The sequence below is a fragment of the Argopecten irradians genome, chromosome 1 (assembly GCF_041381155.1).
Source record: "Argopecten irradians isolate NY chromosome 1, Ai_NY, whole genome shotgun sequence".
Taxonomy (NCBI): domain Eukaryota; kingdom Metazoa; phylum Mollusca; class Bivalvia; order Pectinida; family Pectinidae; genus Argopecten; species Argopecten irradians.
In genome coordinates this window covers 16,622,126-16,643,742 of record NC_091134.1, presented here as the reverse complement: position 1 = coordinate 16,643,742, position 21,617 = coordinate 16,622,126, and the positions used below count along the sequence as shown (strand labels likewise).

The 21,617-nt window shown below is 33.8% G+C and overlaps 1 protein-coding gene across 1 annotated transcript in view; it reads left to right on the top strand.

The window, feature by feature from the left end:
* Positions 1 to 18,062, top strand: part of LOC138319110 (histone-lysine N-methyltransferase MECOM-like) — a 112,825-nt gene extending 94,763 nt beyond the window's left edge. Inside the window, exons 4-7 of the mRNA XM_069262043.1 lie at positions 2,310 to 2,442; positions 10,538 to 10,688; positions 13,203 to 13,311; positions 13,536 to 18,062. Of these exons, the coding sequence (XP_069118144.1) occupies positions 2,310 to 2,442; positions 10,538 to 10,688; positions 13,203 to 13,311; positions 13,536 to 15,608 (2,466 nt within the window). The 3' untranslated portion in view covers positions 15,609 to 18,062. The remainder of the gene's footprint in view (positions 1 to 2,309; positions 2,443 to 10,537; positions 10,689 to 13,202; positions 13,312 to 13,535) is intronic.
* The last annotated feature ends 3,555 nt before the right edge of the window (positions 18,063 to 21,617 follow it).

Genomic DNA, 21,617 nt, shown 5'->3' with positions numbered 1-21,617 from the left:
TGGGTGGAGAACAAAAAGGGGTCCATGACATGACATAATCATGCATTGTTTCCCTGCAATGGAAATTTAACCAGTGTTGAAATTGACATGTTCCTGAAATCTACACTTGTCACACTAGGCTAACACATGATGAATACATTTCCCTCCAAATTACAACTCTGATTTCAGTTTAAAGATATGATAATGAATTTAATATAAATTTTAAAAGTTGATGAATTCAATATCACTATGATTTTTTTTTTCCGATTCAATATTGAATACCTTTTAAATCTATTTATCTTATCAGGTTTGCATCAAGTGATAATTACTGCAAAATTGATTTTAAAAATTGCATTTGAAATTGAAAAATTCAAATATTAAAAGTTAAACTATTTTTACATGCATATTCCTGCTATCTGTCCTTAATTCACTCTAGTGTTGTGTATGAATTGTGCAAATTAAGCAGTTAATGACTGTTTTCCTGATGAAATGCATAAGAAATTAATACACAAATTATCATAAATCTCCTTACAACTGTAATTAATGTTTATCAAACACTTTTGTCCTACATGCATGGTTGAGATTTTTTTCATAAAGTAATTAAATATAAATAATCAGAAAAGCATCACACTGCATCAGAAGAGTTTAACCCTTTTAAAATGATTTTATAATTCATATTTTATTATGTGTGTGTAATTTTTTTAAATCATATTTGAATTTAGAACTGCATCTTTAGCCCTTGCCTATTTATTCATAAAGTGAAAATGTACTGATACTTAGCAAAATAAACAAAAACAAGGAGAAATTTATAACTTGTTTTTATTATTGTTCTCAGGGTAGAATTTAACTTTTGTATTATTTCATTCTTTGTAATTTGAAATCATTTCATTCAAAGAAATTTGCATTGCTTAATATTTTGTTTGTCAGAGAATTATTCTATCACTTAGTAACCCTTTACAAAGAATACTAACTAAATCTTCTTATCATATCTTCTGTAAGAAATCTTCTTATAACCACTGCTTAGAAAAGATAATACAATTTGTTAATCAGGAAATGTTTACGATGTTATGGGTTAAACCTTAGAGTAAAGCTGACATATTTTCTGACTAATACAGTATCATCATCTCACAAAATCTCACAAAATGAACAAAGCAAAATCTTCTTTAAAACTTATCAATACGAAGTGTTTTTAAAATCAGTACCAACCAGGAAAAAGCACATTCTCAAGTTGTACATCCCCATTAAAATTGTCAATATCAGATTTCCAAACAATCTGTCACAAAAATGACACAATTAAAAATTTCATAATTGCTCTTCTTCAGAACAGTGTCACATGAAAAAATAATGACAGTATATAAAATTTTGGATTAATATTGATATTATGCAATTGTAATATCAGAATAACTGGGAAATTGACACAAATAACACATCTATACATTGGAGAATTCAACAATATGGTGTGTGAGTTAAAATCAATGTCAACCACATTTTACAGAATTATCTATTTCTGTGATTTTAAAATCAGTGTCATCTCCCATACGTGTTTTTTGTGGAGATTAACTGAAACTGACATCTCAAGGAAGTGATATTCAGATTGTCAAGCTTGGGTATTCACCTTAACTTCTCGTGAAAACAGACAGAATATTGATTTGTAACAGAAAGTGGATTATTAGGAGGAACTGTTAGATACTATTCGTATGACACCGGTATGTGGTGATTAGGAGAAAACAAGTACAATTAGATGTCTAATTTCTACATGTCATAGGTAGTCTTAAAAATAAACAAACAGACGAAACACTGGTGTAATACCCTATTGTAAACACTGAAAAAGTCAGTAGCCTACTACAAACAAATCAACAGTATTTCTTTGTGTCGGTGACATTCTGTAGTGAAAGCGACATGGATTACTGTTACATTACTGGAGTAGGCGGGGCTTAAGCAAGTGGTTCGGGTAGGTGACTACTGATTGGCTTGGGTTATCAATAGAGAGGCGTGGCCTAAATGTCAGAGCGTGGGTGATTGACAAGTCAGCTAGAAAAGGAAAATAGATCATAAGTAAGTGAAACTAGCGAAGATCCTCATTGATTGGCGAGTTTTACTTGGGCAGGCATTTTCAGTTGATAACTATCTTAGCGTTTTTAAAACCATGTTCATTATTCTTGGATGAACAATTAAACGAGACGACTTTTGAGGTGTAATCTTTCGCGTGGAACTGACTGACAGTTAGCAGAAGGACTATATACTAGCAGACGACAGTGACTTTGATACACACAGTCAGGAGTTACAGCTGAAAGGAATGATTATCTAAAAGTACTCCATTTTAACCACAGGTGTTTTACCGGACAGTGCGAAGTATTAACGCAGCCGAGGAAATGTTACTTTACACAAATGACAGTCTCTACCCAGAGAAGGACATCGAACATCATACGACTTTGGCATCTTTCCATGCCAAATTGGATCAAGGTAAGAACTTATTTCTTATATTTAATAGTTAATAATTTTATTTAAATTTTATAACCTCAATAATTTCAATTGCTACTTTTATTAGCTTCCTTTAAATATTTTTACGAAATTATACAATCTTTGGTAGTTGATTTGGAAATTAATTTTGGTAAGAAATTTTGCTAATTAGATTTAAGATATTTTGTTTTAAAATCTTATATATGTTTGTAGAATAAGCTACATTTGTATTTATCTTCTTAAGTTTCACAAATATCATGTTTAAAGTGCATGATATCAACTTATACGAATTGTGAACACATACTCATTTAATTAAAGTATTTGATAAAACTGAAAGTAGACAGTTATTTAAAAGTTCACTTAAAAATAACCCAATCATACATCTTTTGAGGGTTGGAGGGAGAGGAAATGGAGTAGGAAAGACATAACTCTAATGAAAATGAAAGTAAATAATTATATAAGTCTGTTTGAGATTGTCTATATTCAAGGTTAATAGATCTACCAAAGATGTACATTACATTAAAATTCTTATCTATTCAATGTTGTGTTGGGGATGCTGATCGAGAGAGAAAAAAAAAACAATATTTTATTTGTTCTCCATGTGTGCAAGCTATTTTATTTGTTCTCCATGTGTGCAAGCTAAAGGCTCATTAGAATTTTTTTATTGTTGTGTCATATATGTGTGGGTTGGTAAAAAGACGCTGTATCATATCTGTGCTTTAAAGAATGTGACAATTCAACCTCTGAATAGAAGACAAGACCTTACATTTTTTTCTGTTATAGATAAGATTTTCAATTTAAATATTATCATCAGCAATAAGAAAGTCATTTCTGCATGAAATGATTGCAGCCAAATCTTTTCCCCGAAAATACTCTGTAAGAATGACAAAATTATTCAATCAGTTTTTAGAGTTTGACCAACTGAATGAAGCCTGATTGAAACTTAACTTTTCTGCTATTTGCTGTAAATGACAAAACGTTTAATTAAGGCACAGAGCAAAAGTTCTATTCTAATCAATATATCAGTTAAAGTTTGTCCATTCTAATTAATGCAGACCACCAATTAAAAGATAAATTGTTAAAAAATTCTACACTGATAATTAGTGAGGTATTGAACAGAAAGGTTAAAATTTTGACAGATTGTTCATATCTGTTCTGTCACAAACAAACAATGACAGGTGATTAATGAAGAACAGTTTGATCTACAGGTAAATCTACAGGTATCTGTCATTAAGACCACACTTGTTGATAAACAACCCACTGTTAGGAGGATCTTAACAATGTATCATACTATAATGTTAATTAGATATGCATTAGGTTAATTCGTTAAGTAATGTCTTGTTAATTAACTAATTAAAAACATCCAGGATATTTTCTGTGCAGAACAGTACCCTTCTACATTGTACAAAATGTGTAGTTATAATTAGTATAGCCACTAAATATTATACAATGTGTTACAATAAATAGACAATGTTGTACATTGTTTGATATCAGAGTAATAAACATTGTTATACAATGTTGTAGTAAGATGTTCATGAATTAAATTTTGGATACAAAATGTTACTGCTTCTTAATGGATTAAAATTATGCACTAAAAGTTTTGGATTAAGAAGTTTGACATTACTAATAAAGACTATTTAAAACTTCCCTATTAGTATTGCAAAGAGCCCCAAAACCATGAATTCTGATAAACTGATTCCAAGTGGGTTTTTTAACTTCCATATTATCTTGGATGTACATATTTAAGAAGCAGCATATAGACTAAATAAGTATTAAGACTAAGCTTCTATTTGAAGACTTTTTTTTGTTGGAGATTTGAAAATTAATTCACCAGTTTTAGAATTGAATTTATTTTCTGAATTTGACTTGTAGTTCAAGTAATTGGTAGATTATTGTACACATGCCAAAAATGATAAGGATATAGATATTCAAAGTAATTTATTTTTTTAGCAAAATTCTATGAATCTGTAATATAAATGCCATTTTCGATGACATGATTATAATTAATTAGGAGTCCTAATTAGGGTTTAGTATTATGAGGTTGGATCATGTCATCGACTTGCCTGATGAAGATTGGCTCTGGCTGTAAAAATGTTTGTTGGTGTGATTTATGATAGTTAAGAGATGGAACGGGTTTACTCTGTGTCAAAATATCGCAACCTTCCACCAGTGGACAGTTAAAATTCCTCATTTGTTTTCGCAAATTGTTTAAAGTCTTTAAAAATTTTGACAAGTGATGTCAACTGCCGTGAATAAAAACGTGGGGTCTTATGACCTTATCTTCGTATGTCAAATCGTGTGACGGATGATTGCAAAAAGTCACGCTATTCTTCCTACACACAAGTTTCTGGTTAAGCTTACAATCGGGTACAATACAAACGTTCGAGTTCACCTGAAGGTACCCGGCTAACCTCATAGTGACTGAGTCAAAATAGGACAAGATAGTGTGAAGTGGGCCTCTTCCATAATATAGCTGTACTCGCTCACCTGCGGAAATAGAGGGTGGAGGCACAACTTGACGAAAAGATATAAAAGAGAATCGAGGATAATCGCTGATAGTTCGCTAATGACTTTCGATCAAATACAATCTGGTCTTCGCTGTTGAATTTACCTGTGGGATTCTGAGCAAATCTTAGCGGGATTTGTTGTCATGAATGTATTAAAGAATACAATGCATTAGTTTCCTTTTGATAAACATTTCATGTTAACCAACAGTCCCATTCCGCTCCTAAACAAATATCAAAATACAAATGTCGGAGCAATAATGTTGGAGCAATAAAATTGATTTTAATTGTTAAAGTGTAATTGGATTTCAATTCAATTAAAGACTTTTTCAATTCATACCAAGGTAAAGATTAATTTTTTTATTGATCGATACAAAATAACACTATTGTTGAATTTAAGTGCTGGACAAATAGATAAAATCATTTCTTTTGACTTATGAATTATTTTGATTTAATTTGTATCAACGTGAAATGAAGGCAAAAAAAATTTATATTAAAAGAAATACTATATAATTTGTTTTTCCTGGCCACATGTAATAGTGTAAAAGTTCGGTTGAATTTATTTCTGAAATCTTTTTATTTGACTGTGACTCCAAAAAAAGGGACTAGTTCAAATTCAAGAAATGTAAACGGTCTAAATAATATCAATTACCACAATGAAATTAATTTGAGCAATGCATTTTCTCTTTTTAGAATTAGAGTAAAATATCTTATTAAATTAGACATTTTCAAACTAATACTGATATTAGATGATATGTATTTTTCTAATTTAATAAATCATGAAATATGTTGATATTTTGTATTGGTCAGTTTTGATTGACCTTTGGTCAGCTTGGCCAAAGAACTAAATAGGGTGGCAGCTGCAGCCTGAAATGCAGTGTCATATCTCTGTCAACTATTTCCCTGCAAAAAGACTTCTGCAAAGAATACATTCTAAGCTATCATTAATTTTGTATGCAGACAACTGACCACTAGTGGACATTGCTGGACAATGGGACTCAGAACTGGACCTAAAATCTTAACTGAACAAAAGCTACATTTCAGTAAATTTATGAATTATTATAATATGAAATGTCGGTTAAAGAACTGGCAGCTTCCTTCCTTTGATTGCTTGTGAGCTGGACAATAGCTTTTAAAAAAATCTGTTTGAGGTAGTGGTCAGTGGCTAAAGTTTCTAATCTTGACCTGGCGAAAGACGTATCTTAGGGTCATGGGAAGGGTCGGTTTATGTCAGTCTTCAGGAACTGGACACTTGGCATTGTAGTGGTCAGTGAGTGACCAGCGTCCTTTGTTGGATGCATTATAATTAAATAGGATATGACCAACAACCAACCTCTTTACTAGTATAGGTCTTCCTTTTTTCATGTGAAATATTTCATTTGAATTTTTAATGTGTATAATCAATTGATGTGACCATGGGAATAGCTTGACCACGGATGACACTGAAGTGACCACAACTGACCGGTCATCTCTTGTCATGGAAGTGACCATCATGCAGAAAACAACATATAAAGGAGCAGATTAAAAAAAAAAAGAATGATAAAAATGATTCGGAACCACCTGCTTTTGAACAAAGGCTGACGATAGCCTTTGTAAAGGTGCTTCTTTAAAAATAATTCTCACATCTGCACCCAAATTCTTAGATGGATTTTAAAAATATTTCAAAAAATAAAAATAAAAGGATTTTATTAAAAATGTTTTTTCCAATTTTTATTGATTGAAAAGAAATTAATTTCTTAGAAAAGATTTTCTTTAATTTTGATAAAAACAATTTAATGCATTTTATGAAAATTGCAAAGTATGTTTTCTATGAAAGGACTTAATTTTCAAAAAGAACATGACGTTTCTCCACTGTGTAGAAGTAGGTTTATATATGTAATTAATGCTGGATTATAATTGCTTCTGAGAAAACAGGTTGTAGATTTATCCTAATCGGACTAAAACAGTAGCCGGATCACTTTGACACACACTTTATTACTTGTAGGCAAACAATTAATCATTAGCCCCTAAACTTATCTCCGCTTTAACATCCGGAAAACTGCAGAAGAGCGGACTTTTGACTGTGTTCCTCCTTGACCGAGCTCATTGTCGCAGTAACACAGTGTCATCTTATGAATTCTAATTATTTGAAAGTTTAAGTGGTGACCTATCAGGATGTCTGTGTTATCTGTCGCATCATTGTAGGGAGCACTTAAGGTGGCTCGCACCACTCCACAACCAGTCCGCAGTTATCCCAGGACACTGACTTAGGTGGCTTGCACCACTCCGCAGTTATCCCAAGATACTTACTTAGGTGGCTTGCACCACTCCGCAGTTATCCCAAGATACTTACTTAAGGTGGCTCGCACCACTCCGCAGTTATCCCAAGATACTTACTTAAGGTGGCTCGCACCACTCCGCAGTTATCCCAAGATACTTACTTAAGGTGGCTTGCACCACTCCGCAGTTATCCCAAGATACTTACTTAAGGTGGCTCGCACCACTCTGCAATTAATGATACCATATACCAATCTTAAGTGGAACTTTGATTTCCTACCTAGGACATTGAATACTGAAATTGGCTTGCATCACGAGTAACCAAATATTATCCTAATATATGTCCAGCAGCATATGAACAAGAATTGCCATTTTACAGAGCATGTAACTGAAGTCTAATGCTGATGATAGGTGGTTCTTTTTTTTTAATAAATGATCTAGATGTAGATATGCATGTACTTCAAAACATATTGTGACAAGACTCCTAATGAGGCAGCTCAGCTTCAGCAACTCTTTGACAACACTTGATGACATTTACACCAGGACAGGAATAGATGATTGGTGTTTAATTGGTGGGATGGGCCCTTAATATGGCTCCTTCTTATCAGTACTTGATGGCCAGTCTCTCATTAAATCGGGGCACTTGTCTCACCAAACAGCTCAACTTCCCAATAAACAACATTATTGATCTTAATGAATAACAGATAGGGTCATAATGTAGCTTTGACACTCTTGATACTCTGTCAACACCCCATCTCCTAAGTACTGCTCAGAAAGTGGTCCTACCAGGCTGACAGAAGTTACTGCCCCTGTCACTCGGGATAATTAGGGCGTACTAGCTATGTATCATAAATAGCAGGAGGTTGTCACAGTGAGGAGGGGAGACCTGTACTGAATGGCAAGCTAGTGAAATGTGGATAAATCTTAAATAAATAAAAGACATTTAATATAAAGTCTAGCTTTAAAAATCTAGTAAAAGATATGTAATGTCGATTGAAAAATAAATAAATAAATAAAAAAAAGAAATCTTCAAAAGTTCTTTCAATTTAAGAACATTGTATTATGTTTTTCACTATTTATACAGATTTTCATAAAATAAATAAATTAATAAGTATATTAATTGAATAGATATATATTTCAATCATTTCATTTTGCTACTTTTGTATATTACTTCATTTTATCTTTTTTTAATTCACTTAATTTTAATTTTCTATTTGATTTGATGATACTGTAATAAAGAGTGAACTGTTTACATTGTGTGCTTGTGGGCTGTAAATTCACATCAATCTCCTTGTAATAAGATCCTAACAATGTCTCATTTTAATATTTCTACCCATTATTGGTAAAGCCAACAGGCAATGATTTCACCTAAAAACTCGTTTCTGTGGCATTTAGTGGACAATTATATCAGCCTTTTGAGTGGTTCGACACATCTTCAATTCAATATGTCAGAGCTATTGTATGATTTTTAAATTTACACAACCGATGACTGATATCAAGATGTTTGAGAAAATTGTTTGTCATACTAGGGGCACACTCCCAGCTTAATGGAGAACTCGGGCAGTATCGCAGCCCTCTCGTATATTCTAATAAAATCCTTAACGGTCTGTCGACGCACAAATAAGTCGTGTGCCATACCTGGTTTTTACTATTGTTAATTTTTTCGCTAGTCCACACTCTTCGCAGCAGATGCCTGCCATCTTGTCTTTTGTGATCTCCACAGACAAAAGAGTTCGGAGATGAGGACCTGTGAAAACCAAACTCTACAGGCAGAATTGTTGCCCAATACATATAAGGTCGTCATGACACCTGCTTGAACCGAAAACCGTTAGACTAACATTTTCTGTGTCCCAATCATTTATGTTTGCATCGTCTATTCATGAAATTTAAGTTCATCTGCTTTAGCTTTCTCTATCAAAACTCTTATCTCTGTGAAATCATGAAGATGACTTGTGCAGACAATGGTTAAATGTAATCTGTTCTACTAGTGGCTTTTGTCATTCATCTGACTGTGAACGCCAACAAAGTCTACTCCACCCTTTAACTTGGGCAGCTGCAGGCTGTAATTGAAAGATGACGTCAATTATATTGCATCTAAAATTCTTATTATAAATCCCTGTATCTCATCTTCTCAATAACCTGTATGATAAGTTTATTAATAAAGTTGTGCACTTGATTTTAAATTCATAATTTATTTCAAATGTAATGTTTTTTTGGGTTTTTTTTCAATCTTTTAATTTAGATGTGATAGGTTTTGTATGAATATTTGATTTCTTTAAAATTTTTATTATCTTCAGAAAAGTATAAATATTCTTTATTAAAAGAAAATATAATTATCCAAACAGTTTTCAATAAAACAAAATAATTTCTTAGATAATTAGTTTATACAAGAAATTAACTAATTAAGAATTTCAATTAAATGAGATTGAAGTTGTTTATGAAGTTCAGTTTCAATGTTCAACCACAAAGGATAAATCCCATTTTAAACAAGCCAAAGAGTTTGGAGATGTCTTGAATACACCATAAACAAAAATCTCGTAAATTTCCCTTTTTTTATTTGGATGACAAAGCTGTATATATACTGACCGTGTACTTCAGATATCAGGTCTTCAGGGAGAGTGATATTAAAAAGTGCAATAGTATGCTGTGAAGTTTGCTGTTGAAAAGATATATGGTTTTACAACTATACCAAGTATCACCACATGTCTATCCAGGAAGAACATCAGGTTGTAAAATAGTCATCTTTGTTGACTTAGATTTAAAATTTGTCTCAAGAAGAAGTTGAAAGGATGGTTTTATTGTGTGCCATCCGGATTTTGTCCTATCTTTATGGCTTATCCAGACTTGACTGGCCAACTGCTCCAGTAGGAAAACTGACACGATCACAGGGGCAATTTTCACCTGAGCGGCCCACAACAACTTCTTAACCACTTAAGCCGAAGTTTTACAGATAATAGCTAAAATGGACATGAGACAAAGTGTGTTTAGATCTCTTTGGAAGTTTAGGAGAATGTTTTACTCACAGTATCGGAGCTTAGAATTGGGGGTTTATTGAAATATAATGATACCCTTAGGTGTAGTTATAGCTGATAGATTACTGTTAATTAGGGCAATTATCACGAGGCAGCGGCCATCTTTATCTCGTACCAATGGATCTGATTTTTATTAGACAATTTATCTCATGTATGGAAACGACTAGATCTTCATGTTCACAGGTGAATTAAGATACGTGTATTCTACAAACATATTACTTTGTTCAAACTATTATTACTAAAATGAGTTTTTACTTCGTTTTATATGTTTCATACATTAATTTTTTGTGATTTTGTATTTTTCAGATCTCGGTTACAAATGCTCCGAGTGTAATGAAGTTTTCAGCAGCGCTGTGAATCTGAAACGTCACCAAATGATGGCCTGCACTAAACAAGCCCAACAAATTCAGGACAACAATTCGGACCTCTACAGTCGATCGGACGAAGACAGCACAAGGTAATTACAAAAATATTTACTTAAACCAGAAAAATATTTCAAAATATTAGCAAAACTTTACATTGCTACATTTTTAAATATGCATAAAAAGATTTTATCAAATTTTTCATTATAACCTTATACCTGAATAAAGGCCAGGTAAAAAAGTTTGTTATATCTAAAGGTAAATAAAACTGCATTTGTATTCCTAAAACATTACATCATAGAAACAGTGGAGGACTCTTATTTTCAAGCTTCAAGTAGCTCTTCAGCTGAGAATATGGTGCAAATCTATTTGACTTGTATGCAGTGGCTTTTAGGAATCCCAAAGTTTAAATATAACTTTATCTCGGACAAAGTGCATGTGTATATCCTCCACTTTTTTCACCTTGAATATAGTGTACATGTTAAAACCAAGGAAGCTTGGCGTTTGTAACATAAAAGTATTTTTTATATCTATTGCAAATATTCTTATAGTACGCTGTAGAAATTTGATGTAAAATTTATCAGATTCCAAGTAATAAAGATCATTCTAAAATATCATCTAATCCGTTATGCAAATACGGAAAATTCAACTTTGTTTGATTTGGTTTAGGTATAACAGGACATATCTGTCTTATGTAAAGTGGTTTTTGTTTCTAATAGTATTCACTAAAATCCTTTGAAACAAACGCTATAATTCGTGATGCACTTGTTGATGTCCAAAATCAATATTATAAAATTCATTTCGAGTATCAGGCACCTGCATATCGACATAAATCAGGAATCATTCGTGTCATCTTGATCAGATAAAAGCTTGGGATTTAAATCAATTTTCGATAATGTCATTCGGTGTATAATGATTATGTAGAGATTTTTTTCTGTCGGGCGTTGGTTATATTTCGTCATAAAAAACAAGTATCAAACGAAAAAAATTGCCTTTATTTCTGATAAGATTGCAGGAGATTAATTTATGATCATCTTTTTTTTTTCGCTAATCATGGTCTTCATGATGTTTGTATTCAATAGAAAGTCCTTAATTTTTTTTATTGACTTACTATCTTCTGTGATAAAAACTTATAAATATTTATATTCCGGTGTTAAATTTTCCTGGTATCATCTTAAAACTGACTAAAATTTAAGGTATTTTAATTATAATCTAATGTTAATGTAGCTTAGGTTATGATGACTTTTAAGTTTAAAGTAAACAGGATGTGCTATAATTTGATGATAAAGATCTAGATAATATGATATCTAGATCCCTGGTTATCAGAATAAATTAGCATTATCATTCACTTCAATTATTCCATTAAAACATTTTTAGTATAAAAGCAGTATATTGAGAACATAGCAGTATATTGAGAACATCAATTAAGGGACAAAACATGTTCAAATTTCAATAGAAAAAAAAATACATATTTATGTAAAATAAAATGTAATAATCATTTTTTCCATCAGAACTTCAAGTTAACTTTCATCAGGTGTTAATTGATTTTGATTACCAGTACTGTAAATTGCAGTTATAAGGACAGATTAAATAAATTGATCTCTTCAATTGAAAAAAAAAAAAAAAAAAAAATGAATATCATGGATCTGATGTAAAAATGACTAAAATCTTAATTATAGAAATCAAAATAGATGACATCTAAAATCATTTAAATTAAAATTGTTTGGATGGAATTTTGATGACATTTTGTGTCGGATAAAACATTTCAACTATTTAAACATAATTAAAAGTATGCAGGAAAATAAAAGTGAGGGGAAGAGAAAGAAATTAACTACTTGTGATATAGAGTTTCTCTGTGATAACAGTCTTTGTACTGTTACCCAATTTGTAATAGTTATACGTTTAAAAGACAAAACTGTTAAAGTAGTATCATGTTTAAAATTAGTTGTGTCAGTGCGATAAAATGAATGGGTTAAGATTGCAAGCTATTTCCTGGTTCAGCGATACCTAATTAAAGATGTCTTGTACAAAATAATGATAAAATTCTTTGTAAGGTTAGAACCTGGCCTCGGGTGACCCTGTCTCTGGTGAAAAGGATACACCCAATGTATAGATATATCCGGGGAAAACATTGTGATCATACAGTGCATTGTTTGAGTCGCATGTCCATGTGTAATCTGTGTAGTTTGATTTCCACTTTCTGACGTTACAATAAAGTGATGGTACGTTGTGTACTTGTCTGTGACATAACCAAATGGTTCTAATTTCTTTATATGTTTTGTGTCATACGGTTTATGGGATGGACATCAGATAAATTTACCACATTTAGAAATGTCAGAAATTTTAAATTTAAAATTATATTTGAAAATTTTGGTGATTGACTTGTTCCATATAAATAATTTTCTAATGTCCCTACATTAAATAGGGTTGGAGGGGAGAGGGAATTTTAAGTGTTGTCCATGTCCATCCTGTTTTGTCCATTTTGATATGTCAGAGCTTGAACATTTAAATGATGACTACAGATATTTAGTCTTTTATCTATTTTCATTGTCTTTAAATTTTTTATTATTGGTATGGTTTTAATGTTCTCTTCTTTTTGTGTTTTGCAGTCTTCATGACGGAGATGACCATATGGAGCATGACTCGATGGAAGGAGAGTTCAAATGTGAAGAATGCCCCAGAAGCTTTCAGTGGAGATCCAACCTTATTCGCCATCAGGTTGGTAATTTTTCATATCAGTAAACTATTTGATAATGTTTGAAAATAAAAGATATAGAAATGGTCACCATATAACTCCAATTATAGACTTGTTATTTAGAAAATTATATGATTAATAAATATAAATTGTGTGCTGGAGTTATCATTTAACCTTGTAATATATAAGTTATTTTGTTTTTTTCTCTCTGCAATTATTATATTCTTTCTCATTTGATATTTTTCAGATATCCCACGATTCTGGAAAACGCTACAACTGCGAAAACTGTGATAAAATTTTCACAGACCCAAGCAACCTTCAGCGCCATATACGGGCCCAGCATGTGGGAGCACGTTGTCATGCTTGCACAGAATGTGGGAAAACATTTGCCACCTCCAGCGGTTTAAAACAACACCAACATATCCACAGCAGTGTGAAGCCATTTCAGTGTGAAGTTTGTCTGAAGGCCTACACCCAGTTCTCCAACCTCTGTCGCCACAAGAGGATGCATGCCGATTGCCGCCAGCAGATCAAATGTAAAGACTGTGGACAGGCTTTCTCTACAGTGACCTCGCTTAGTAAACACAAGCGATTCTGTGAGGGAGCTCTCCGAAACGGCATGCACATGCCCTTCTCTGCTGAAAAGATCTCACCGATGAGTTTGCACAACGCCGGTAATCCTGCCAGTACATTGAACCCAGCTTTGTTAATGGGCATGTACAGGCCTCCGTATCCATTCTACCCTCCTCTAGGAGCTTCCTACCCGGTGTTTCCTGGATCTCATTTGCCGTTCGGCTCGCTCAACAATGGCCCAATGTCTCCATCGAACCCATCCAATCTAGGACATGCCACAAGTCCAGAAGGAAAAGCTTTCATCCCAAGAGTTTCACCAAGACCCATATCTGCTGAGCCAGAGATGGTCAAAGAAGAACGCTTCCGAAAAAATTCTGTTGGATCAGAACCAAGTGATTCCCCTTTGAGCTCATCTAGTGAGCATGATGGTAGCTCAGCCTCTGATGCAGAGAGCGAAAGCAGTGTACGGCGCCATCAGAAACCAATGATGGAATCTCCAAGACCAGTTGCTTTTCTCCCAGCTAAATTTCAACCAGAATCTGTCGCCCAAGGGTCGCCACGGTCACCAGCAACCAGGAGCCCAGTTGTTGAGAAGACGGCTGAGGAACAGGACACACCTTTTGATTTGTCAAAGTCCAGCAGATCGGCAATGTCTTCCCCAGACCTGCCTGTTCAGTTGAAGGAGAAATCACCTGAGACACATGGGGAGCAGCCTCTCGACCTAACTCAGAAGGTTCCAAAGGAAGTAAGCCCTATTGACACAAGGAAAACCCACATTTTTGGAGAAATGAAGGCTGCTGTAACAACGCCAGAGTCTTCAAAACTTCACTATGCTTATCCACAGTTTACCAACCAGCTTCTTTATGAGCAGACACTGCGAATGGACAAAGAAAAACTGAGCCAGTGTCTACAAGAAAATGTTAGGTACATGCCTTATGCACGATTTCCTATTACAAGTTCACCTTTCATAAACTCGCCCATCAGCCCTTATGGGATGAAGTCAGAAAACATGGACAAGACCATGTCTCCAATTTTAAAAATGGACAAGTTTCCAGAGCAATTCTCATATCCTGCCAACAAACTTAAAGAGCGTTACTCCTGCAAATTCTGCGGAAAAGTTTTCCCAAGGTCGGCCAATTTGACTCGCCATCTGAGAACACACACTGGTGAACAGCCATACAAATGTAAATACTGCGAACGCTCCTTCAGCATCTCATCCAATCTTCAGCGACATGTTAGAAACATTCACAACAAAGAAAAGCCATTCAAATGTCCGCTGTGTGACCGATGCTTTGGTCAGCAGACCAACCTCGACCGCCATTTAAAGAAACATGAATCTGAAGGCCCTAACGTTATTGATTCACCAATCAATGAACCCGATCTGGATGAAAAGGATGAATCCTACTTCTCCGAGATCCGTAATTTCATCGGAAAGGCCACAGATTCCGGACTCTCCCACGGAATTCTCAATGGTGATATGAAGCAGCATCCACTGCTGGATCACCAAATGGATCGTACCGACAAAATGGACATGGCCGAGGACGATTCCGACTTGGACGAAGAGCTGGAAGATAATGACGAGCCCCAAATGAAGAAAATCTGTCTCAACCAACAAGTAGTATCAAATAATAATGACGAAGGGAAGACAACTCCAGTTCATAACGGTTTCTACAACAACGTTGTAGTGCCAGAACGAGAACTTGTGCATCGTTCACCAACGCCCACCCAACTAGCTTGTTCATCATGAGAGAAAAAAAATTAATGAACATTGTAAAAAAAAACATTTTTCATCTATTTATGAACCAGACAAGTCTAGCATGTTACAACATGCAAATCTGCATTTATAAATAAATCTTATTTATTTTTGAAGCTGGCAGTTAAAAAGCATTTGCACTAGTCATTACAACTGTTTTTTTGAGATTTTCAATAACATTTACCCAGTTCTTTGCATTCTGATGTTTTTCAAAGTTGTATAATTGGATAAAAAATACTTGACAATTCCAAAGCAGAATAAGGTTTTTAAGAATATTTTTGTTTAGATTTACAATGTTTTGAAACCATGGACCAACAATGAAATGCTTCATTCCATTCAAATATATTTTGTAATGTTTCTGATTTTGAAATCTGTTATTGTTATAATTGTCTTTAAGACATTTTGATCATTCAAATCTTTGTTTGAACAATATTCAATTACATTCCTGTATTTTGTTAAAATTGAACTGAATTTGATTTTTTTAACTTTGTGGTTAAGATATGAAAGGTATCTGTTATTGTTTTCAAACATCAATTCCATTCCTGGATATTGTAAACCTGTTGGTAAAAATATACCTTAAATAAAAATGATTTGTTAAGATTTTTCAAAGTGAATATGTTGGAGTAAACTTTACATTAGGTTTACCTCCCTTTTTGTTACTCTCTAGAGTTCCATTCTACCTGTAAAAGTCCAGAAGATGCATATTTAAAAATAACCCAACAACAATAAGATTTGATATCTGTTTTCGATAACTTTTATTGTATCAGATATGATATGGACACTACAGGTAAAAATGCTAAACTCTCATCTGTTTTGTTGTGCATTCAAGGTTTAGAATTGATGCAACCAAATTAAGATATACATGTATGTTTGTAAATATTTTCTATAAGCTGCCATACTTCCCGGAACAGCTGTGATTTATAAGTTTCCTGCCATGTGTACAAATTATGTTAATTTATATGTATATAATTGAACTTGTTGCTTTTTTGTCCTATGAAATGAGGGACCAACCAATTTGAAATATGTATAGAATTTGACATGTGTATATAACCACTATTTCACGATGATTTTGGTGTACTCACATGCTGTAGTGTATACAGCTGGCTTCGTTTGCTCCACAGATTCTAAATCTATTATGTAATCTGGGAGAATTTTATTTTGAACTAAGAATTCCTTATGGTCCCACTTATTGAAGGAAACTTTAAAAAGTTCATCATATTTTGATTTTTTTTTTCCTTTTGAGTTGAGGGAATTGTTATCAAGTGCTGTTGTCATGAATTTATACATAGATTTTATTATATTTTAAATTTGCTATGGTGCTTTATTTCTGAAACAATTTGTGCGTGTCTAATTCTGGCTTGCTCGTGAATACGTAATATTTATCAAATTTAGAAATTACTTCAACTTATTGATTCCAAGATTTCAAAGATAATATTCCATATTATAACAATTTAATTCATGCAGAATATTGAGAAAATGATAATGGAGTGTTTATGGATTTCTTTTTTAATACATCGCCTCTGCTTTTTGTATTTGAATCTCATTTTTAACTTTAGGATTTCGCTTCATGATAAAAATATATATATATACACACACAAAAGAAAACTTTCTACAAAAGAAGATAAAGAGATAATACTCATGACTTTGATTTGTATATGCTAGCCTGCTCCAGTGACAAACATTTGAAGAATGTGCTTGCATGAATGACCACAGATTCTGGTATTAATGTTGAATCTGTCTTTATAGGGCATTTTTATAGCCTATTGGAAACTGTCTTGAAAAAAAAACCACCCGTTTAAAGCTTTAACGGAATCCAGATCTACTTTACAAATTTTGTAATGATTTTTACAATTATTGTTATTGAAAATTTTTGCCAAGCTAAATTGAAATCCAGTTCTGTTGTTTGTTTTTTTTATTTATTTCATCCATTTGGAAATAATACATCTATAATCCAAATTTTAAGTAAGTCTATGAATATGTCATTTTGCACATGTTATTTAACTAAATTCAGTCTTTACCAATCACTGCCTATTATTGCCGTCGTACAATCATATGATTTTTTTGTAAGTATGTGTTTATGATATTTATTTTTTATTATTTTTGTCTCCTTGTTAATCAATCCATGAATCTGTCACAATGGCTTTGTCCTCTAAATTAGAATATCTAAATTACTAGTTTCTGAGTGGTCTGTGGTTGTCATGGCAACAACCAATGGTGTGGCTAGAATACGTTTAATGCACGACTGTACCTTTGCACGTGTGTAGTGTCTGAACACTTAGAATTCCAGAGTACAATAGACCTACAGAGGTTCTGTTTTACATAGTATGGATGTTTTGTTTGTGTGTGCCTATAGAGATGTATTATTATAAATTGTAAAAATGGAAGAAGAGTCTGTCTCAAAAAGTTGTACACCTAAATTTTGCAAAAAATAAATTAAAAAAAAAAATTGCTTGTTGAATTATCTCTTGTGTTTTGCTACCAGTTTGTTATGGCGTATCATGGTGTTATGTTGTCGTTTATCATTTTCTGAATCAAGATGTTTTTGATTATGATCTACAGAAAAGAAACTTCATAAACAATGCTTAATAGTAGTGGCATTAGTGGTACAGGTGTGTACAAACAGATTACCAAAGATGACCTTTCAGAAGTTCTTCATCTGTAAAAGAGTTATGTACAATGAAAAGATCACTACACTGACCTCTGACCCTATAAAGATGAGTACATGGAACTCTGACCCTTTAAAATGACTATACTGACCTCTGACCCTATACATGGAGTACAATAATAGCTCTTATGATAAAGAATATCAACGTTGACATTTCTGGTGTGTTGATAAAGTCAGATTATTCTGTAGATTCATACAAGTTACCTGGCATCATTATATACAGATCAAGGACTTTAATTTGAGTCAGGAACATGAAATATAACTAGGACCAGGATACTAAGGTTATAGTCACCTGGATATAAAGGTTACAGAAACCGGAATACCAATGACACAGAGACAAGGATACAAAAGAACACACAACTAGGATACATCTGTCACTTAGACCAAGATTGAAAGGCCATAGATACCAGGATACAAAGGTCATAGAGACAAGGATGTCAAGGTCATATATAACCAGGTACCAAGGTCGCATGTAACCAGGATATCAAGGTCTCATATAACCAGGATAACAAGGTCACATAATAAGATATCAAGGTCACAGATACAATTATACCAAGGTCACATATTTCTAGGATACCAAGGTCAGAAGGAGTAGGATATCAAGATCACAGATACAAGGATACCAAAGTCACATATAACCAGGATATCAAGGTCACATATAGCCAGAATACTAAGGTCACACATACCAGGAAGCCAAGGTCACTTATGACCAAGAAATCAATTCCCATATAACCAGGATACCAAGGTCACATATACCGGGATACCAAGGTCACAGATACTTGGATGCCAAGGTCTCATACAACCAGGATGTCTATGTCACATATGACCTTGACTAAAAGTCACATATAACTAAGCTATCAATGTTACAAATAACCAGGATAGCAAGGTCGCGTAAAACCAGAATACCAAGGTCATGTCACACATATATCCAGGATACCAAGGTCACAGTGAGAAGGATATCAAAGTCAAGGATACCAGAATATCAAGGTCACATATAACCAGGATATCAAGGTCACATATAACCAGGATATCAAGGTCACATATAACCAGGATATCAAAGCCACATATAACCAGGATATCAAGGTCACATATAACTAGGATATCAAGGCCACATATAACTAGGATATCAAGGCCACATATAACCAGGATATCAAAACCACATTAACTAGGATATTAAGGCCACATAACCAGGATATCAAGGTCACACATAACCAGGATATCAAGGCCACATATAACTAGGATATCAAGGTCACATATAACCAGGATATCAAGGCCACATATAACCAGGATATCAAGGCCACATATAACTAGGATATCAAGGTCACATATAACCAGGATATCAAAGTCACATATAACCAGGATATCAAGGCCACATATAACTAGGATATCAAGGCCACATATAACTAGGATATCAAGGTCACATATAACCAGGATATCAGGGCCACATATAAACAGGATATCAAGGCCACATATAACCAGGATATCAAGGTCACATATAACCAGGATATCAAAGCCACATATAACCAGGATATCAAGGTCACATATAACCAGGATATCAAAGCCACATATAACAAGGATATCAAGGCACAATATAACAGGATATCAAGGCCACATATAACAGGATATCAAGGTCACATATAACCAGGATATCAAGGCCACATATAACCAGGATATCAAGGCCACATATAACCAGGATATCAAGGTCACATATAACCAGGATATCAAAGCCACATATAACCAGGATATCAAGGTCACATATAACCAGGATATCAAAGCCACATATAACCAGGATATCAAAGCCACATATAACCAGGATATCAAGTCAATAACAGGATATCAAATATAACCAGGATATCAAGGTCACATATAACCAGGATATCAAAGCCACATATAACCAGGATATCAAGGTCACATATAACCAGGATATCAAAGCCACATATAACCAGGATATCAAGGTCACATATAACCAGGATATCAAGGCACATATAACCAGGATATCAAAGCCACATATAACCAGGATATCAAGGTCACATATAACCAGGATATCAAGGTCACATATAACCAGGATATCAAAGCCACATATAACCAGGATATCAAGGTCACATATAACCAGGATATCAAAGCCACATATAACCAGGATATATCAAGGTCACATATAACCAGGATATCAAGGTCACATATAACACAGATATCAGGTATCAAGCACATATAACCAGGATATCAAGGCCACATATAACCAGGATATCAAGGCCACATATAACCAGGATATCAAATCACATATAACCAGGATATCAAGGCCACATATAACCAGGATATCAAGGCCACATATAACCAGGATATCAAGGTCACATATAACCAGGATATCAAGGCCACATATAACCAGGATATCAAGGCCACATATAACCAGGATATCAAGGCCACATATAACGGATATCAAGTCACATATAACCAGGATATCAAGGCCACATATAACCAGGATATCAAGGCCACATATAACCAGGATATCAAGGCCACATATAACCAGGATATCAAGCCACATATAACACCAGGATATCAAGGTCACATATAACCAGGATATCAAAAGTCACATATAACCAGGATATCAAGGTCACATATAACCAGGATATCAAGGCCACATATAACCAGGATATCAAGTCACATATAACCAGGATATAAACAGGATATCAAGTACACATATAACCAGGATATCAAGGTCACATATAACCAGGATATCAAGGTCACATATAACCAGGATATCAAAGCCACATATAACCAGGATATAGTCAAAGCCACATATATAACCAGGATATCAAGGCCACATATAACCAGGATATCAAAGCCACATATAACCAGGATATCAAAGCACATATAACCAGGATATCAAGGTCACATATAACCAGGATATCAAAGCCACATATAACCAGGATATCAAGGTCACATATAACCAGGATATCAAAGCCACATATAACCAGGATATCAAGGTCACATATAACCAGGATATCAAAGCCACATATAACCAGGATATCAAGGTCACATATAACCAGGATATCAAGGCCACATATAACCGGGATATCAAAGCCACATATAACCAGGATATCAAGGTCACATATAACCAGGATATCAAAGCCACATATAACCAGGATATCAAGTCACATATAACCAGGATATCAAGGCCACATATAACCAGGATATCAAGGTCACATATAACCAGGATATCAAGGTCACATATAACCAGGATATCAAGGCCACATATAACCAGGATATCAAGGTCACATATAACCAGGATATCAAAGCCACATATAACCAGGATATCAAGGTCACATATAACCAGGATATCA